Consider the following 20,717-nt stretch of genomic DNA (forward strand, 5'->3'; position numbering starts at 1 on the left):
AACGGTTAAAGGTAAAGTTTGTTCCCATATTCAGCCAGCCATGTTCAACGCATCGAAGGTAGCGAAAACTTTTTGGATGGCTCAATCCAGCACATCAATTCAGACACCATATTCTTGCTAGTACTAGCTCTTAATTAGGTTAAGATGAACAAATTTGTTCTAAACAGTGAGACTTATAGTAGGAATAAAGCCTGCAAGTTCATCAACGTCAAAGCTTTTCATTGAGTAAACAAGACAAATCAAGTAGAGGTTTCATTATTTTTGCTAACCAATACCTCCTTTTAGTCTGCCGCTAAACTCTAGTTATATCACCCTAATTATAAAATAAATGCAGAAATCAGAATTTCTGTATTATAGGAACTTTCAGTGCTATAGACTGTTGAAGGAGAACTTGGTTTGCCAGGGCGGGTGAAGGGATATACGTAAGTCAATGAGGAAACTCGTCTATCTCTTTCAATACAAGAACAGAAACCATGAAGGAGCTGAGAGGTGGAGTGGTGACTCCAAATCTTGTCAGAAATAATATCTGAACAAAAATGACCTCTTCTTCCACAACAGTTTGGAGCACAAAACATGGTGTACAAGTGAATGGAGCTTAAGCTAGAATACAACTACTCAATTCCTACAAAACTTTCCTAGTATTTTTTGTTTTGTACAAGTAATCGATAATAGAATACTGGAAAATGTCACTTCTATTAAATTTTCCTGTATTCTTTTGGTTCTAGTGACTGGTCCTTCGTTCTCTCTGTGGTTGGGGCCAGTTGAATCCTCAGATATACATTTTGGTATATTCATATGCTGCCATCGGCGACCAATGAGATCCAAAGTTGGAAAATCACTTAGGCAAGGAAAAATTGCACTAGGCAATCACAAATATGTGAAAATCAAAGTTCAGTACCTAGCAAGCAGTCCACGCAGCATCTTCCGAGCTTCATCACTCCAGACATAACTTACAAAATGCTCAATTCCTGAAGTGATCAATCCAACCCCTTCCGTAATATTGTTTTCTATTTGTAATTTTCTCAATGCAAACCCGTCTTGAAAACAATCAGAGCAAACCACCAGCTCCAAAAATTCAATAAAGTTTGACCGAAGAAGATTAAGAGTATGAACACCAAGATGAAGAGTTATCAATCTGCAGCTGAGGACACGGTGTTGGAAACACGTCATTTGCAAAACCTGAGACAAATTCACAGCGCCATGAAGGAGATGATACCACTCCAAGCAAGCTAATATTCTTCATGCATATACCACCAAATGGTGCATCCTCAATTCCCTCCAATACTGGGGCTTTTGTTGAATTAAAACTAACCAAATTAGTGATAGAAACGCCCTTCACAACTGGAACTGCTTTAGGATCCCATCTTTCATCAGGGTGGTCATTAGAGCCACTACTGAACCTTATCGGTATCTTAACTCTCTCCATTGTTATATCACTTATAGTGATATTTGCTATATATCCTCCTCTGCCTTTGTCCGTTTTTATTCTCACACCGGCAGCAGAATCCCAGACATGCAAATCTTCAATAGTTACGTTAAAAATCCCTCCAGACATCTCACTACCTATTCCAACCCCAGAGCAAGTAGGGGTGGTTCCCGATACTCTCCTAATTATAATGTTTGAGCTTGGACGAGCCATTTTTATACCGTATTGGTCCCAGCCACTCTTCACTGCCACAAGATCATCCCCACTCTCAATGTAACAGTCCTCAATACACACATTTGTGCTTGAATCTGCACAAAGGAACAAAAAAAATTAGAAAAACCTTATAAATCTACCTTTTTTGTTCAGGTCTCAGCTTCAGTGCAATGAAAACTAGGGAGGTAAAAAATACAAGGTAAGATAAGAACCATACCAGGGTCTATACCATCAGTATTTGGGGCATTGAGAGGAGCCAAGATTGTCATGTCTTTAACAACAAGATTGCTGAAACAAATACAGAGCTAATAATATTAGTTCCCAACTAAGATTTCCAGTTGGAAAATATAATTATGACAAGATAAAAAACAGCAAACATTGGACTTATGCTTGTTATTATACTTCTATCCTAAGCCTCCATAGCAAGTACGGAAAACATGGCCCATTTGCAAAATTACATCAGCAATATTATTTATGCCGTCTAAAACCATTACATATTTTATAGGCAAAGAACTCTCTACCATACTAAAGCATTTACTTTTACAGCATAAGGGAAGCAGAAACCAAGCAATAGATAAAAGCAGAGGAAGTGAGCAACCTGCAGTAAATTGGATGAATGGTCCAAAATGGAGAATTGCGAAAGGTAAGGTTGGAGATGAGAATGTCTTGAGAATTCATTAGTTCTACAAGGTGGCCTCTGGTGTGCTCCAATGTTCTGTTCCACCATAATTCCCACCACATCTTCCCTTGGCCATCAATTGTCCCATTGTTTCCTGCAAAACCAATCAAACTGGTCAATTTTTTATCAAGCTGTTTGACAAGCAAGACAGGAATCTTCGGCAGAGCATGATCTGAAACTGGCTTTTGGATTATGGATTTTCCACCTTGTCATTTAATATTTTCCATGAGAAACAGAAGATCAGATGGCTACTAATTCTCACTGTGCCAAATGAATTTTTAAGTTTAGGAGATGGCATGCAATGTAGACTGCAGAATCAGAAACTAGTTACTGTTTTCTCTTCCATGGTTTCTCATGTATATGCAGAAGCTTATTTTTATGCTAGCTGCTATAAGCAGACAGTCAGATAGCTACAAGTTAGTTGTTTAGCGCCATGAGTTTCCTGAGGGAGATACAAAACTAGCAACCAATGATTAAGAGTTACCCCCCCCCCCTAATATTATCGAACTGTATTAGCTGCTCAAATAGAAATTTTTCCCTCCCACCACAAGCATCAGCAAGAGAATCATAACTCAAAATACTTTGCTCTTGTTGGATGAGTTAAAACTCTCTGTTGATATGTGAAAATGTAGTAGTTCAATATTATCTTGCTTTATGCACATTAAAATTTTTCAACTGACATTACACCACCATATGAATATGTTGAGAATATAGAAAACAACTAAACTCTTTGCTGATAAAAATATTTGAAGTTTCCAGACAACTTGAAATGAACTGAGCAGTTCGGAAAAATCATGCAATCGAAACGAGCATTATTTTTCTATGTTTCAATACAAGCAAACTCTGGTAGAAGAAACAAGCTGAATACCTGTGATGACGACATTTGCGAGGCCATCTCCATGAATAAGGCTAATATGTCTCCCCCCTAATCTCTCCCTCCCTCTTCCATAAGAAGGCAATGGCTCTATGATAGGCCATTCCTTTGGGTCCTATCATTCAAAAACATAACATAATTGAAGCAGCAGAAATTAAAAAAAAAAATGATATTGGCAAAAGACATTATCATAATACTGATCAAAATGAAGCAGAAAAAAGAAAAAGCTAATAACTAGTTAATGCTTGCTGACTCGATTACATACTACTCACTTTTGTATCACACATGCTTTGACTATTTCTTTGCAGAATTGCAGTAAAGAAAAGCAACAAGGCACTTGCAAGAGAAACCAAAAGTACACATCAGAGAATCTAGACAAAGTGTCATGCAGTTTGATGGATGCTCAAATGGGGTCCTTAGCATCATCAGCATCAACCTAACCATGTTTTCTCTTTTGTAAGAAAAGGGCTAAAAAAATATTAGCTGCAAGCATTAACCGTGACCTAACTACTACACAAATATTCAAACATGCCAAAGTTTATTCACATTTGCAACCCAAAAAAGATCAACTACAAAAGCATTCTTTCTCTTCACATCTTCATAGGGCTACCATCGAATTATTGTAGATCCATTAACACAAGCTTCATGTTAGAAATCATAAATAAATTTTTTTATTAATTCAGGAGTTTGGATGCTTAAGACACCTTAGAAATCCATTGGAAGGAAAAGCTGGTCAGAGAATGCATTTTCACATAAAAAAACACCCAGAAAAAAAAAACAAACGAAAAAAGACAAAACATCCTTTATCAAAATCAAAATACCTGAGACCCCAAAATAACAGCACCTTCTTCAAGAAACAAAGTGAAATTACTTGTCAAATTAAAACTCCCTGTAACCCATCTTCCTTCGGGCACATTCAACTGGGCCCCACCTCTCTCCCCGAAACCTTGCACGTACCTCATCGCCCTCCGAAACGCTTCGGTATTAGACGTTTTCCCATCACCAACCCCACCAAAATCTTTTATCGATATCACAGCTTTTCTCTCCGGCAACTCTCCGAAGAACCCCACACAGGTTCTTGAATCGGCCACGATATCGTCTTTCGACGTCGAAGAAGTAAATGCAATCTTTATCGGGTAGACGGTCTTGGATGTGATTTGAAAGGATAAAAGAGCTAAAAGGGTGATCAAGATAAGAAGTGGTGGCCAAGAAAATCTTGATAACTTGACCATCATTGCATTACCACCAAGAACAAAACTTTGCTTCTCATCAAAATCCATTTTCTTTAACATGCATGCAAATTATTCAAACACCAAAAAAACAAGAACACGAGAATCAAAGGCTTTGTGGGGGTGCCAAGAAGCTAGCAAAAATATATGTAAAATTAATGGCAATTCTTGTTGGTTTCTTGGAACTAAATATATATAAATAAAACTAAAAATATAGAAGAAATTTTATTCTTGGCAAATAGAATACTTTTAAGTTAAAGAGTTTGTACACCGTGTGCTAGAGAAGCGGCAGCTGTAAGAAGGAAAGAAGACGCGGACAGGAATGTGAAACTGGAAACTGAGGAGAAGAGGAGAAGAGGAAATCTATGCTAATTTTAATACCAAGCAGAAGACAAGAGTTGTGTATGATGATGCCAAGGTGGCGTCTTTTAGTGTGTATTCGGCAACTGGCAAGTTTAAGAAAAAAATTATAAACTATAGTTTTTTTAATTAATATTTAAAAAAATTGTTTGGTAAATATTTTAAAACTTATGGTTTTAACAACACGTATCATCATATTACATCAAAAAACAAACTGAGCTCTTTTTAATTAGAAACAGGAAGTAATTTACTGTTATTTGTTGAATATATCTAAAAGAGCTAGGGAGTTAACTCACCGACGTGGCTTCTTCCTTTTTTTTTCTTCTTTTTTTTCATCTGTCCTTTTTTTATTTTCCATCTCTTTTCTAATTTCTAATTTTATCTTTCAAAATTTAATTAATTTTAACTTTGATTCATAATTTTTTTGATTTTTTTTTATTAAAATTATAACAATCTCAAATAAACATCCTAACATTTAGTTTATGTTTGATTTTATAAGCGTCTGTCTTTATTATTATATAATTAAGTAAAAAATAGTTCAAACAAACAACAGAATTATTAAACCCAATGAAGTTTATAACTCGAATCATGAATTTGGCGAGTTAAATAGTGGAATTCAGGTCAATCTAATATATCATCATCTCAATATTAAAAAAATTCATCTTAAATTTTTTAAAATCAAACAATGTTTTTTATTGGTTATTTATGTTGTTTTAAGACCTTTTAAATTGATTGGATTATATTAATACAATTCTTATATAATTTAATTTAATAATAGATATGTATTAAATTGGATAGCTTTAAATTTTTCCAAAGAAATTTATAGGCCTTATCCCATGAACTTTCCTCCTTGCACGAGTAACCCACAAGGAAGAGTGAATCAGCTAAACTACGAAATTGAGAAGTGAGTCTCAAGGATCCATGAAGCAAATAAGATCCGGTTTGTTCGGTAATTAAGACATAGTTACCATAATTAACATAATAACCATCCAATAATATGCTGCCACGTAATATTCCATTGACAAGTCTGGTGATAGATTATTTTTGTGGAGTCATTCGAGGACGGCCTTTTGGCTTCTCTCCTGTCTCCTTTCATGGGAGGTGGTGTAATTTTCGACAAGAAGCCTCTACTCACGGGATTTTTTTATTATTTTTAAGGTAGATCTTTCTTTTTTATTTCCTGTTGTCACGTGCGTGAGGTGCGATGGGAGGTTGCATGCATGGGCGACACGTGGAGAGTGATGATCTCGGATGTGGGACCATCTGATCGATGAAGATCACAAGGTGGGTTGTGATGATATATGGTTCCTTTTAGGCCAAAAGGGTAGTTTACTTTTTGTGATGCGGGAAAAAAGTCAAAATTCCTTGTGGTGGAGGGAGAAAGATAAAGCTTTATGCTTGTTCTTTATGCAAGTTTCTTGGGCAGAGAATCCAACATGTAAATATGCTACCTAACAAAAAATATACAAGGATACTCAACCTGCCTGCCAAGGGAAGAAAGGGAGTCTTGTTATTGATTGCTTGCTTTATTACTATTTTTAATTTTTATTATTATTATTATTATATGTGAAGAAATTTTAGATTAATTTCGTCATCTTAGTATTTAATTTAATTTAATTTTTAAAGTGAGTTTATTGAATTGTCAAGTTTTTGTTTTTCAATGATGTTTAAATGTTTTGCACAAAATTGTTAATGAAATATAATTCAGTTTTTTTTTTTTTTTTTGTTAACCATGGATGTCTGGGTCAGCTTACGCACACCTCGACTAATCCCCCGAGACCTTGAAGTTAACGACCATGTAAACTTTCGGTAGCCCTGAGGTTTGTAACACTCGAACTGGTGACCTCTGTAGAGCAAACTCAGGATCTAATCAGTTGAGCTACACCCCTCGTAGTAGGGGTGAGCAAAAAAACCAAAAAACAGATTAAACCGAGAAAACCGGAAAAAAAATAACCGAAAAAACCGAACTGTGAAAAAAAACCGATTAAACCAATTAAAATTTTGAAAAAACCGATCGGTTTGGTTTCGGTTTTATAAGCTGAAACCGAAAAAACCGAACCGAACCCAAACCGAAAAAAGCTGGAAAAAACCGAGTCAAACCGGTTTTTGTCCAAAAAACCGAACCGGACCGAAACCGTTCGGTTTGAACCGGTTTTGGTTTGGTTTCGGGTTTTTTTAAAAAAAATAAATTCAGTTTGATTATTTTTTTTATAAAAAAAATAAACCAAATTGAAAATGATTACCACTACCTCCTAATTATAATTCATCTATATTACTATACTTTCTCTCACACTATTTTTAGAAATTATAGCCATGAAGAATTAATTTCCTTTTAATGAAACAAATTGCGTCGGTCAGCATTCATATACTACTAGAAAATTAGAGAACACCGATGAGATATTTCATCTTCATTTAAGAAATATTTTGTCGATATTAGAAGGTTATCAATAAAATATCCTCATCGAAAAATTGATGGCCGATGACTTTTTATTAGCCTATAAAATATCTCATCATTAAAATCAGTTTTTTATCATTCATTTTATATCGGTATTGGAAAGTACAAATAAAATTACTGATAGAATAAACATCAACAAAAAAGAAATATTATTTCATCGACAATCTCATCAATATTTTTGTTTTTTTTTCTCAACATGACGCAGAGTCAGACCAGCCAGTTGTTCTTTCACCCATCTCATACGCGAAAGAAATCTCAAGAACGCATGTGTCCAGTCTATCAGCCATTGGTGATTTCTCTGAGCTGCTCCGCCACCAAATATTCCGATTCGCACCGTCATTTCTTGACCTGCAAATCTTCAAACAAACAAGAATAAATAAATTAGAACAGCAACGTGTTTGTCCTCAGTAGCCAACAAACTAATGGTGCCTGCCTACAATGGCACGCAAGCGACACAGCATTACCCCTCCCTCTCTTTTAAAGGCCATGAATAAAATACTGTCCAGCGACTAAATATTTGGTGGAGGAAAAAAACAATTGCTTCTCAGATTTATATAATTCCAAACACACACAAATTTACTCTGTTTTTTTATCGTCATCGTTATTGTCATCTTCGCCATCTTATCTATTCTAATCTTCAAGAGAAAAGATGCAAACTGATGCCGTGAGAAAAAATATTAAAAGAAAGTATAATTTAAAAAAAAAACAAAAAAACCTTCCGCACAATCACCTCTGCTGTAGCATAAACCAGCTATTTAACCCGTGTTTCATCATGAATATAGTTTTAAAACTCGATCAGCCCACGAGCATCAGTCTTTTCCTCCTCCTCCTTCTTCTTTTTCTTTTAAAGGCCATGAATAAAACACTGTCCAGCCAATAAAAACCAAACCCAAATCCGAAAAACATCAAGAATAAAAACAAATCAGCAGAATCTCAAAAGGATATATAAACACCTATACTAACATCACCAGCAATCACAAGCTTGTAGTTTCGATAATTAAGAGTTTGCTAGTTCAGCAAGGCCTGCACAGACTAACAAAAAAAATCATCAAAAAGAAAATAAAAATGAAATCTTGAAATTACATGAATCAATACAATCATAGGATTAGGACTCAATTAGAAAAAAGAAAAAAAGAAAAGGATAACTAGAGTGCTTATTTTCAGCAATTTCATCGATGGGAAGTCCCATGTTAGAATCCTAGCGTTTCCTTCTTCTTTTACACCCAGTTCGAGAAGATGTATAGGCCTGTTAGGAGTATTATTCTATTTTTCCAAAAAAAAAATAGAAAATGAACTTTATGTTTGGAAGATGTATTTTTACAGATTGAAAAAAGAAGAAAAGGGTTTTTTCATTTTTCCATCTCAATCCTTGAAGTTGGAAAACGTTTCTCTTTTACGGAGGCTCTTTTCTGAAAAATTTTACTGTGCACGAGTAATTAGTAATAGATCATATCTCAATTAATTATTTTGGTCGTAAAACAAACCATATTATATACGACTAAAAAACACAAAGGAAAAGGAAAAGGAGAGAAAATATTGGAAAAGAGGGTTGATCCATAGAAAATACTAGAAAATAGAGGGAATATAGGTTGCAACTTGTCTCTGCTGGGATTTTAGCAAAATAAACGAGATTCAGCATTGGGAAGGAAAACAAAAAAAAAAAGAGTACCTTCATTTTATTTTGAGATTATAAAACTTTTATTTTATTAAAATGAAATCTAAAAGAGATTAGAAATTGATTGAACATACACTTATAATTTACCTTTACCTTGGATTTGTATAATAAATTTATCATTTTAGCTTTCATAGTAAAAACTAACTTTCAAGAATAAAATTATCTTTTCCACGAGATCTATTTATTATTGGAAGATTAAAAAGGAATAAAAGAGTCTTTTAATCTTTTATTTGCACTATATAATTTCTAAAATACCCTTAAAAATTATATATATATATATATAGCTGTTTGGGTAGGTGCATTTTTTGTTTTTAAACTTTGTTAGCACAATGTGATTATTGTGGTACCTTTAGAAGCAAAAAAATCTACGGATTGATTCAAGGGTTTTTGGTCTTTTTATTTTTTTTTCTTGTTAATATCACGTGGGGACATAGCCATTTAGGTCTTTTGATAAATTAAATAAAAAAGAAGAAGAAAAGTTGTTGGCATGAGGGAGATGTCCACGCTTTTTAAGCATCTCAAGCAGTGCCTCTTGGCAGCCAAAAGATGACCAACCACCACTCTGCCGATGGAGAACATGGAGTCGCATCCAAGGGGGCACCACGTGTAAGGGGTATCGTGGTGGCTATACGGGGGTTGGATTTTTTTCTTCCAATTCCTTTTCTTTCTCTCTGTCTCTCTCTCAAAACATGCCACCAAAATTAAAGGTTGTTCTCCATTTTCTTTTTATTTTAATTGTCATCCTCGTTTTTTTATTTTTCTTTATTTGTTTTGATTTTTTTTTTAATTTAATCCCTTAATGTTTTGTCTTATTTAAAAATTAAGCTTTTTTGTTTTTTTTTGTTTTTTTTCATGATGATAACCTTGTCTCGGTCCAAGTAATACATTTTTCATGTCAGCTTTGATTAGCTTGATGATTTTATTTTTATATGAAATTTGTTTTTTTAATTGTTTTTTATTTTTTTATCATATAAATTATTTTTAATAACTCAGAAGTTCATTCACTACAATTTATATAAATATTCACATCATAATTAAGGACACAATTACATGTGATCACAATATGTACATCTATTAATTAGAGAATTTATTAGCATTATTATAGAGATTAAAATATAATCAACATTTGCAATCGTTGCGTGAACGAAAAACTAAAAACAAATCCTTTTAACATTCAAGGTCGTGTTTGGCTTGGAAAAAAACCCTTTTTTTATTCCCTTCATTTTCTTTTATAAAAATCACAATATCAAAATTCCTTTTTTGTCCTCCATAAATTTTAACAGTTGATTCGCCTTCTTTTGCGTATTGCTTCATAATTCTCCGAGCTCTCTATCTTTTTTCTCTGCAAACTCACCGCCTGAATTTTACCAATATTTACAGAAGCCATTACCTTTCAGGTGCATTCATACCTCATTTTCTATTGTGTCATATAACGCACCTACTTGTATATTTTGATTTTGATTTGTGCTTATGGTTAGTGATGCCTCTGTGACTTTTCACTTTTGTTTGATCGGATGATTTGGAAATTCTTAATTTTGAACTGGGATTTCTATTTTTAATATCAATCATGGTCTTTTATGAATTTCTGTATCTGCCCTTTTTTTGTTTTTTATTTTGTGTTATATTGTGAAAAAAGATGCAAACTTTGATCGTAATTTTCATTTATAGAATTTCGGTTTTTCTTGCTTTAATGTATAAGAATGTGGGTCTATTTCCTGTTTTAATTTATTTAACTCTTTTTGGGGTGTTCGTTAAAATTGTGATTGGTTTTTTTTGTGTTTTGATAGGGTGAAGTAGGGCACATTGTGGTGTCGGAGGAACTGGGATTTTATAGGTTACTGTTTGTTTTTAGTGAGAGAATATCTGAATGGATTCAAGTTCGAATGCTCCGGAGTTTGATTACTTGTTCAAGTTGTTGATGATTGGAGATTCTGGTGTTGGGAAAAGTAGTCTCCTTTTGAGTTTCACTTCTGACACCTTTGAAGATCTCTCCCCCACCATTGGTAAGTGGCACAGGCAAAATCTGATACACGTGCGTCCAGGCCTATGTGCTTGTTGATTTTAAGGTTGCTGTAATCTGCTTTTAATATAATGGAATTGAAAAATATAGCTGGTGTACATAGGTTCTCATGCGTTGATTTTACTGCAAAGTTATGGTTATGTGCTGATTAGCATTCTCTTACAAATCAGTGTTTCTTTTAGGCTTTGCTTGGTGGATTGAAAATTAATATTCAGAACCTCAAATTGTTAGCTTGTGCTATAACTATTGCAAGAAATCAAATTTTTGCTTTCTTTCTATAGGTGACTTAAGTTGATTTTTTCTGATTAAAATGTCAGTTAGGAAGGTTTTTGAGTTCAGATTTATATACTTCTCATCTTTTATTGAAATATTCATAATCAATCATCCATGTGTTTCTTAATGGATCAAATATTCAAAGAATTTCTTATGTCATTTTGTTCATCAAATCCTAAAATTTAGACGCTGGCTGCACTGGGGGAGCAAGATTATAGGGATACTGGTCTCTTGACCATCAAAGTTGTTTGAAGCCATGATTTTGCTAGTCCTTGTTTTTTGAGATCTTAATTTATTCTCTGTTTGCTTCCCTACACAGGTGTTGATTTTAAAGTAAAATTTGTGAATATTGGAGGGAAAAATCTGAAACTTGCGATATGGGATACTGGTAACTTCAACTATGTGCCCAAATCTTTTACTTGTCACTAAGTGTGGTTTCAATTTTTTATCATTGCCTCCTTTATGTTTATTCTTTAACTTCATGTTGCATCTCATGCAGTCCACTTCAAATTTATTTTCAAGTATTGCTTATGCTATAAACATTTAGTCTTTATGAGTGTTATCATATTATTCTGTGGTTTATTGGTTATATTTCAGATGTTGGCATTAAATGTTCTCATGAATTTTTTAGCATTCTATCATCATTAACATTCCCAGTCTCATTGCTAGCAAATAGCAGGATGAAATTTTGTGGATTGCTTATGCAGTTGCAAGCAATAGTGTTATTAGTAATTTGACCGTTTTGTTACCTGATCTTGTTGTTTTACCAAGTCTTGACAGTTTTGGCTTACCTCTCTTTCCTTAGAGAAAGATTTAGTTGGCCAAGTATCTCCTGCTGATTCCCAATGTCTGTTCACAGCTGGTCAGGAGAGATTTAGAACATTGACAAGTTCATACTACAGAGGGGCCCAAGGGATCATTATGGGTATTTCACCTTTCTTTTATGATATTTACAACTGCTTAGATAATTTTTACTATTTCATCTGGCTTTGAAATTTTCCGATACTTCAATCCTAAAACAATGAAATTGTGAGATTGTTGGTTGTAGTTCTGCTGTTCTGCTGTCAAGTTTTAACTTGTTCAATATTCTTGATTTTAATTGCAACAGTCTATGATGTAACTCGACGAGACACATTTACCAATCTCTCTGAGATATGGGCTAAGGAAATTGATCTATATTCAACAAATCAAGATTGCATCAAGATGCTTGTTGGAAACAAGGTTGACAAGGTGATTTGATGGAGGTTTACAACTTATCTCGAGAGATGCAGTTAAAGTTTGTATTTAATTTTGTTGTTGAAAAGGGATAGTTCTATACTTAGTTTACTTCTCCTCCCTCCCTCTCTCAATGTTACATATCATCAATGGTTTTATTTTTAACTGTTTGTTCTTGTTTATGGGTTTAATACAAGTAACATTGCTTTGAGGAGTAGAGAGGGCTGATTCAGTCTATTTTCTTAAAAATTTTATTTGTTATTGTTTCATGCTTCAAAATTTCTCTGAATAGTTCAGAAGACAATACTTTCAGAAAATTTCAAGACTAGATGTTAGATGTTGAACCAGGGTGGCTGGAAATTGTGGTTTGCTTGGATGCTGAATCAGAATTTTGTCCAAATGTAACTTTTAAGGCAAAAGTAACCTCTTACCATTGAGGAAAAGAAATTGTTGTCCTCATTTTGTTCTGGAAAACAAGCACTGCTAACGTGCAGAGGCTACTATTGTTACATTCATATGACATAGAATTGAATTGCTATACAATTTACAAGTTAGTTGATTCAGACATTCTTTGTCTCTTTTCGCGTGGCAAGGATGTATTTGTTGGGCATCCTCTTCTTATAACTTATCCATGTACCTTGAATTCTTCTAGAGAACCTGTCCTAATCGTGTGTTTTGCTTTAATTACTTGGTTTCATAAGTCTTCTTTGTATTTGAGATTGATGGGCCCCTCTTCTCTCATATCCTTTCTTGGAATTTGCTTAGATGATACTAGACATCCTGTGGTGATAGACTGGTAGTGCATCTTTGTTTATTTGTCGGGCATGGAAATATGAGATGATACATGTTTTATGGAAGTTTCATGTGTGCTTGGATGTCCCTCTATTTCAGGAAAGTGATCGGGCGGTGACAAAAAAGGAGGGCATAAACTTTGCTAGGGAATATGGATGCCTCTTTATTGAATGCAGCGCTAAAACCCGTGTTAATGTACAACAATGTTTTGAAGAGCTTGTTCTAAAGGTACAGAGCAGAAGATGATAAGTACCTATTTACTTTTTTCTTTATATATTTTTTCTTTGTACTTATAGGTGCCTGTGTATGTTCCTGTATTTGTTTGATAATGGGAACAAAATTGCGCGTGCCGGCATGATGCTCTTTTTGCTGTCCCTTGTTAAATTGTTTCTACAATGCAGTAGCTAATAGCTTGTGTGATGTTGGTACGATGATCATATGCAGATTTTAGATACACCCAGCCTATTGGCTGAGGGTTCCAAAGGTGTAAAAAAGAACATCTTTAGTGAGAAGCGGCCACAACCTGATGCATCCACTAGCAGTTGTTGCTGATTTATTCTCAATTATCTTTCATCTTTTCCAGATATCTAACCTATAGTGGTGATGGTGATCTCTCACCTGATTCTGAAGAAAATGTTTTTATTCTATTGTTTTTTTCTCTACAGGAACTGAAAGTTGCATGTAATATAGTAGTCTTGTGATGCTGTTATTTTCACTCTTTTTGATACATTGAACTTCTTCTGATGAATGATGACAAATTGAAGTTTGGAAACAAAATGCTGTTATCCTCTCATGGTGATTGTCTAAATGCAGATATATATATATATATATATATATATATATATATATATATATATATATATATATATATATATATATATATGAAGGAAACGTGTTTATTAAATACAATTTTTTCAAAAAAGAAAACACGGGTCTTGTTTAACTTAAATTGAAGTAATAAAAGGAATGACAATAAAACATTGTGAATCAAGCAAAGATCTTTGAAGAATTTGAAATAAAAATTATTTTGATGTTTTTCAATTTTATAAAAAAGTGAAGAATTAGAAAACAATTTTTATTTTCAATTAGAAAATGTCTTTTTATTTTTATTTTCTGTTCTATAAAATCTTTGGAAAACTGGAAAATTTTCCACAAATAAAGGCAATAAGATTTTTCTCCAAAAGGGGTAAAAAAATAATATTAAATAGGCAATTAAATTAATTTTTAATTGTCTTTCACAAATCATTACACCCTTAAAAACAAATCCTATAATAATTACCCTTGCAACAATTCACTCTTATTTTTTTAACCTTGTACCAAACACTACTTTACCATTGTTTTTTAAGTTAGACTAGGTCGGTGCTCGTGACTAGATAAAAAGTCAATTATTGCATTAAAAAAATATGTGTGTACCTCTTTATTTTTATGCACGTGATGAGATACTTAAAATGAGGATAAAAAACTTGAACAGTGTATTATATCAGATTAATCGATCATTATATATATATATATATATACAAAAAATAATTGATATAGTTTGTTAGTGAACTGGTCACCCTGTTCAAATAATCTTTTGGTTTTTTTTTTGAAAAAAATCATGTTCGTTGTCATATTAACTTCCACTTATCCCTAGTGTGAAATAACAAACTGTAAAAAAACTACATTGTAAAAAAAGAAATTAGAGAGTGCAATGAAAAGATGAAGATAAACACACTATACTACCACATATTAACACATGAAATTTACGACTCGTGTAATGGACACACCACAATGAATTAACCCGGTTGAACAATTTACATCTTTTTTTTCTTTCCCTTATTCTCTTCCTAATTGGGCCCTGATTGAATTTTAATTGATCTCGGGTTGGATAAAATCTGGAACTAAATTGAAGAGTTATAAAATTAATTAGATGTGAAATTTAAGAAATAAATAAACAGTGAAGGATGAAAAAACAATGAGCATAAAAAAAAAAAAACAAAGAAAACTTGGATGAATCTCTTAAATTTAGGTTAATTTTTCAAACCCGCAACTTGTGAAATCTTAAACCGGGTTAAATTAAGAAGCTCAATTCATAACCAATTTAATGTTAAAGGTTCAAATAAAAAAAATATTTAAATCTAAAAACAATTACAAAAGCAAAATAAATAGTAATAAAAAGAATAAGTACCAAATTTAACATAAAAGTAAAATGAAATCAAATGTTGAGGGATGAAATTGAAAAATAAAATTAATTAAGAAAATGATTTAAAGTAAAACAAATAGCAATAAAACAATGACGATCAAATTTGACAGATAAAAAAATTAGAGGATAAAATTATTATTTTTTTCAATTTTATCAACCATTTCAGATAAAACAAATAGTAATCAAAAGAATAAGGATCAAATCTAAAAAAAAAACAAATTGAAGGGTTACTTTGAAAATCTAGAGGTTTAGGTGTGAAAATCAAGGTCAAGAAAGAAGAAAAAGAAAAGAAAAATTGTCAGTGCCAAACTAGGGGTTTATAAGCCACACGTATCGTCGAGGGATGGGGGCCGCTAAGATGATTCAAAAGCGGCCCCGAAAGCTATCGTCTGGCCCTTGTAAGCCTTTTCACACACTGTTTGAATAACATGAAGGAGTTTCACATGTTGGTGTTGCACGCACGAACCATTTCTCTTTTAACTAATATTTTATATTTATTAAAAGATCAAATGTACTTCATTTAACTTTATAATAACAAAAAAACGAAAAGACAAAAAAGCTCTTGTAGGCCATTTAAAAAAATGATTTAAGGGTGAATGAATCATTTTAGTGGACTTAAGAAATTAAAAAAAGACAAAAAAATCTCTAGATGTTAATTTGTTTTTTGCTTTTAAGTATAATTTAGTAATTTCATCGTGTTTAACAAGTGAAAAAAATATAAATTTATTATTAATCAATTTGATAATGATTAATAAATCTTGAAAAATAAATAAATTACCTCAACAAAGGCCATTGATTTGTTTTAAAATAATAATTATACTATTACAGTAAATAGTGATCCATGTCAATTAGTATAACAAATCTCCCTTCTATTTTAGCTTTTTTTTGTTACGTAATTTTTTTCCTTTCCAAATTTTGTGTGCTAAACAAGGAGGAAGGAGGTGTAAAATTACTCCCTCAAAAAAATTTCCAATCTGCTAAACAGAATGTCAAGGGATAAAAAACCAACCATGTTGAAACTTGAAGGACCAAAATTAACAAAAGAAAATGAAACTCACTATAATTAGAAACTGAAGGAATTTTGCCACCAAAAAAAACTAACCACCAAATGGGTGCATGTAAAGCACCCATTTCCAATCTACTCCTCCCTTCACCACCACCCTCACCACCAACTCCAAACCAAAACGCCACCACTAGGCGCCTTCTCCTGTTCTCCCTTCCATTATTAACAACAGCCACCACTACTAATAATCTTCCTCTTAGTACCACTGGTGCTAAAATAGCAAGTGCAAACTCAAGAATACAGCTAAACTCTTGTTGGGCTCTAGCAGAGAGCTATGACCCAGTAAGCCAAGCTGAGAAGGAAGCCAGTACTGCCATATCCAGGAGAGTGTCAGAAGCTGTAGAGTTGTTAGAGAAAGGGAGGGAATTGCAGGCTCGAGGTGACTTCAATGAAGCTCTGCTCTACTTCACTCTGGTTTGCTACCCTTTCCCTTTGTTTTTAGCCTTTACTTTTGATCGGTCCTTGTATTTTGATTTTACATATACTGGTCTATTGAAATGTGATTCTCAAAGGATATGGGAGTCAAGAAAATTGTTTTCTTGTGTTTATTTTGTTGGTCCTCATGTGGGTAATGGTGATAATTGAACTTGAGACCTATCCCCTTCCCTTTAGTTTGCGAGTGAGGAAAGAGCTCTAAGCTTGAAAAAAATTTAAGCGTGGTGCTAAGTAGGAGATGTGGGTTTTGAATGAGCAAATTAAACTTGATTAGGTATGATGGTCAAAAAAGAAATGGCATGCGATGTAGTGTGCATGGCTTTTGATAAAGAGAGCTAGGAGAGGTTCTTGTGACTGATGAAGAACTTGCTGCTTAGAGTAAATGTTGGGAGAATACTATAGTAATTCAAAACTAACATGCCATTTGAAGTCATTAAGATAATTTTTGGCGAAAAACTATGTCCGGGGGGGGGGTTTTTTGCTTAGCTGGATAAGTTTTTGGTGAAAAACTCTGACTAGATAGATGATTATGTCAGTGGTCTTCTGAAACAATTTTCTTCGAAACATGGATGAAGGGATTGAAGTCTACCTGTATGATTGAGTTAACATGCTTGACGCTCTGATTTTGGTGTGTTAATTTTACAGTAGGTTATAGATGATATAGAGATAATTTGTGTGCAAGGAGTTGTAGGAAAGTTCAAGTGGATGGTCTGAGCTTCCAAACATAAATCCCATTGAAGCATCGACTGTATCCATGGAATTTAGACTAAGTAAAAGGTTGAGTATTAGAGGAAGCCACCAAAGTAGCAGTCTGTATCCATGGATTTTGGGCAGAAAGAAACCAATTGCTCTAAAATTGACATATAAAGTCACAATTGGTTTCCTGAACAATGTTGGAATGTGAAGATGTATAGAGCCCTATGCGTAAGGTTGCAAGGAAGTAAAGTAAAGCAGGTAAACAAGGGAATATCCAGTATTTAGCATATAACAAGTGATAAGTTGGTGTCTACCCAAAAGCAAATGGTGTCTCTCATTCTGAAGTGGTTACTGGTTAGCACATGGGATTAAATGAGAGGAAAGTATTGAGTTTCAAGCTCAAACTTAGAAAGCCCTATCACAGCTGAAGCTTGTGTCGAGATGTGATGAAATGAACAAGCCATTTCCAGTTGAAGCTTCAGACTTCAATTTCAAAATCGAAAGCTTGTTATTTTCTAGGGGTAATATGCTCCAGGGTTAACAAGTAATAGTTTGTTTGTTGGTTGAGGGTTATTTATGTTTTTTCCTCTTCAGAGCTTCTCATGGGGACATCAGGACATGGAGGCTGAGTTTCTTTTTATTTTTTTAAGCAATGCTATGCTCATTCCATTAAAAAAATCTCTAATTGCCAAAAATCGAAAAAGAAACAAAGGAAGTAATACTGTTAAATGGTTTTTATGAAACTCAACTTAGAATTTTGTTCTGTATTTGTGTGAAATTTCCATGACAGCACATTTCCCTTGCAAAGATCACTGTGAACTGATTTGACATAATTCTGCATTTCAAGAGCCAAGATCCTGTAGCATCTGTTCAACTAACAGAACTTCATCAATCAATTGATGGCTCTACCTCAGGGCTTACCAGAAGGTGAAATCTTGGCATGAATATGGTAGGGAGAGACCTTTAATTGCATCATATAGATAGAAGGCACTAGATTGTATCTCCACAAAACTTTCTCTGTGAATGACCGGGTTTTCAGATTTAATTTGTCCTAGACCTCACATGTACTTATTGTGGCAACTGATGCTTTTGAAGAATTTCAATGGGACGTGCACCGGTGATTTTAGTTTCCTTTTTTCCTTGATGGATAGACCCTTGCAGTTGCTTGTGCTCTTGTTAGAGACCCACATAGACTAAACTATTATTTTCCCTCAAGTTTCATGTTAACTGCTAGGTGCTATATATTACTGTACATCTGTTTATTCCTGCAGTTTGTATGAATCAGAACACTGTAAATCATCATCCCCTACAATGTTCTGTATCTTGGAAGTCTTCCTTATCTCTAGATTTCAGAGATTAATGCACCGTCTCAGATCTTTGTGCTTTAAATTGAAATGGAACCGCATGTAAGAAGCTTCTGTCCATTTATACTGACAGCGCCTACATTGGTACCTGTATTTTTCTTTTACTGTGCGAAGAATTGATTATCATTGTAAGCTCTTCATTTACCTAAAGAAAGGAGTTGAAGTGATATGCATGTGCTTTATCACAACACTCCCACCTAAAAGGAAAAAAAAGGAAATGCTTCCGCCTCATTGCAATTTCATGAACAATTCGCTTGAAGATTTGCATCCCAGATTGCTGTGTTAGAACAAAAAAAATGATCGAATTGGTTCTACATATTACAATGTTGAAATGATCACCCATTTGCAAATTTCAGAACCGCAAATGGAAAAGTGTAGTTGTAGTCTCATGGACTGCATGATTTTTGGCTTATCACAAATGGTACTTATGATTCTGAAAGCTGTGATTGCTCTTTTCTTCCACCTAGGACACATTCTCCAATAATGCACTGCTTATTTTTAGTCACTCGATTTGACAAGAAAATCCAGATTACATGCTACTTACCTGGTACAAGATATCAATGGCTCCATTGCAAGACTCTAGTTGCCTTCATGATGCAATGCACGCTTGTAACCATTCATGAGTAATCCAATTGCGATGTTACTTGCAATGGCCATTTACATACTTTCTGCTTCATTATGTAATTAATGCATTCTCGTTTCATTTATGAGTGATATAATTGCGCTGTTACTTGCAATGACAATTTACACACTTTCTTACAGATGGTTGAAAACTACAAAGATTTCGCATTCTCAGACTATGGAAGAGTGGGGAGAGCACTGTCTCTTTATGAGGTTGGGAACAGAGAAGAAGCAATTGCAGAAATGGAGGACGTTTCAATATCTTTGAAGGGATATCCAGGTATTTTCCCAGGATTTTGCATTCCCTTGGCTGTGTGAGAGTAGTGAGCTTTAGCTTCAATGTAACCCCCCCTTGAGAGTTCTTTCCTTTCACTCCTAGTTTTTGTACGTAACATTCTCTCATAATGAACAAGTGTTGGGTTTTTTTTTTTTTTGACAGAAATACATGCAGCTCTTGCAGCAGCCTTGTATGCGGACAAGCATGCCCTATTACTAGCTGAAAATCAGTTCACCATTGCCACCATGCTCGATCCTCACTATACGGACCTGTCATATGTTAAAGAAACTAAGCATTGGCCTCCAAGTCTGGTCAGTTCTTTGCAGCAGTTCATCACACTTTCATAGTAACCTGTTTTATATACACAAACTAGCTCTTAGCCCGCTCTTGTGCGGGTCCTCCTGCCATTGGAGGAACATGGACGTTTCATTCCAATGACTTTTTCTGTAGTGTGAATTGTCCGAAGTTGTTTTAGTAACAATATGAATATGAATATGAATATGAATATGAATATGAATTATGGAGTTAGAGTAAGTGTGCTTTTCTATAAGGTAATCAATATTGGTTTATATCATTTTGGCATGTTCGTCTTCTATGTTAGGTTGGATAAAAATCTAAACAATGGGTAATTATTTGGTTTTTTTTTTTGGTAATTTAATATTTAATTAAATGTACATGTATAATTTAGTAGTTTATCTGCCAATATATTTAGTTGTTTTGATTGGTTCATGTGACAAAATATTTAAATCATCTTCACATATTAATCAAGATATCTATCTACTAAACATCTGGTGAAGATTATGGTGCTTCACTTCTACTAAATATTTAAATAATTTTTTTTTTAAAAAATTCCAATACTTTTTTATTC

The 20,717-nt window shown here is 33.8% G+C and overlaps 3 protein-coding genes and 1 long non-coding RNA gene across 5 annotated transcripts; 2 read left to right on the forward strand and 2 right to left on the reverse strand.

The window, feature by feature from the left end:
- Positions 1-431: 431 nt before the first annotated feature.
- LOC7466844 (probable polygalacturonase) lies at positions 432-4,808 on the reverse strand. Its single transcript, XM_002306994.4, has 5 exons — positions 4,014-4,808; positions 3,187-3,307; positions 2,238-2,412; positions 1,857-1,927; positions 432-1,734 (listed from the first exon to the last, which is right to left on the reverse strand). The coding sequence occupies exons 1-5, from the start codon at positions 4,482-4,484 to the stop codon at positions 1,100-1,102; spliced, it is 1,473 nt and encodes a 490-aa protein (XP_002307030.2). The 5' UTR covers positions 4,485-4,808; the 3' UTR covers positions 432-1,099.
- Positions 4,809-7,368: 2,560 nt separating this feature from the next.
- Positions 7,369-8,677, reverse strand: LOC112327478 (uncharacterized). Its single transcript, XR_002981719.2, has 2 exons — positions 7,967-8,677; positions 7,369-7,592 (listed from the first exon to the last, which is right to left on the reverse strand). It is a non-coding gene; the product is annotated as an uncharacterized LOC112327478 (long non-coding RNA).
- A 1,472-nt stretch (positions 8,678-10,149) lies between these two features.
- LOC7479139 (ras-related protein RABC1) lies at positions 10,150-13,988 on the forward strand. 2 transcript variants are annotated; one of them, XM_024600843.2, is made up of 7 exons: positions 10,150-10,308; positions 10,699-10,914; positions 11,524-11,592; positions 12,010-12,129; positions 12,313-12,434; positions 13,311-13,439; positions 13,656-13,988. In XM_024600843.2, the coding sequence occupies exons 2-7, from the start codon at positions 10,779-10,781 to the stop codon at positions 13,761-13,763; spliced, it is 684 nt and encodes a 227-aa protein (XP_024456611.2). In that variant the 5' UTR covers positions 10,150-10,308; positions 10,699-10,778; the 3' UTR covers positions 13,764-13,988. The 2 variants fall into 2 exon arrangements, with proteins under 2 accessions (XP_024456611.2, XP_002306250.3); XM_002306214.4 differs by having other exon boundaries at positions 12,064-12,129.
- A 2,486-nt stretch (positions 13,989-16,474) lies between these two features.
- LOC7466845 (uncharacterized) lies at positions 16,475-20,383 on the forward strand. The gene is made up of 3 exons (XM_002306215.4): positions 16,475-16,870; positions 19,714-19,852; positions 20,012-20,383. The coding sequence occupies exons 1-3, from the start codon at positions 16,502-16,504 to the stop codon at positions 20,194-20,196; spliced, it is 693 nt and encodes a 230-aa protein (XP_002306251.1). The 5' UTR covers positions 16,475-16,501; the 3' UTR covers positions 20,197-20,383.
- The last annotated feature ends 334 nt before the right edge of the window (positions 20,384-20,717 follow it).

Source organism: Populus trichocarpa, chromosome 5 (assembly GCF_000002775.5).
Source record: "Populus trichocarpa isolate Nisqually-1 chromosome 5, P.trichocarpa_v4.1, whole genome shotgun sequence".
NCBI lineage: Eukaryota > Viridiplantae > Streptophyta > Magnoliopsida > Malpighiales > Salicaceae > Populus > Populus trichocarpa.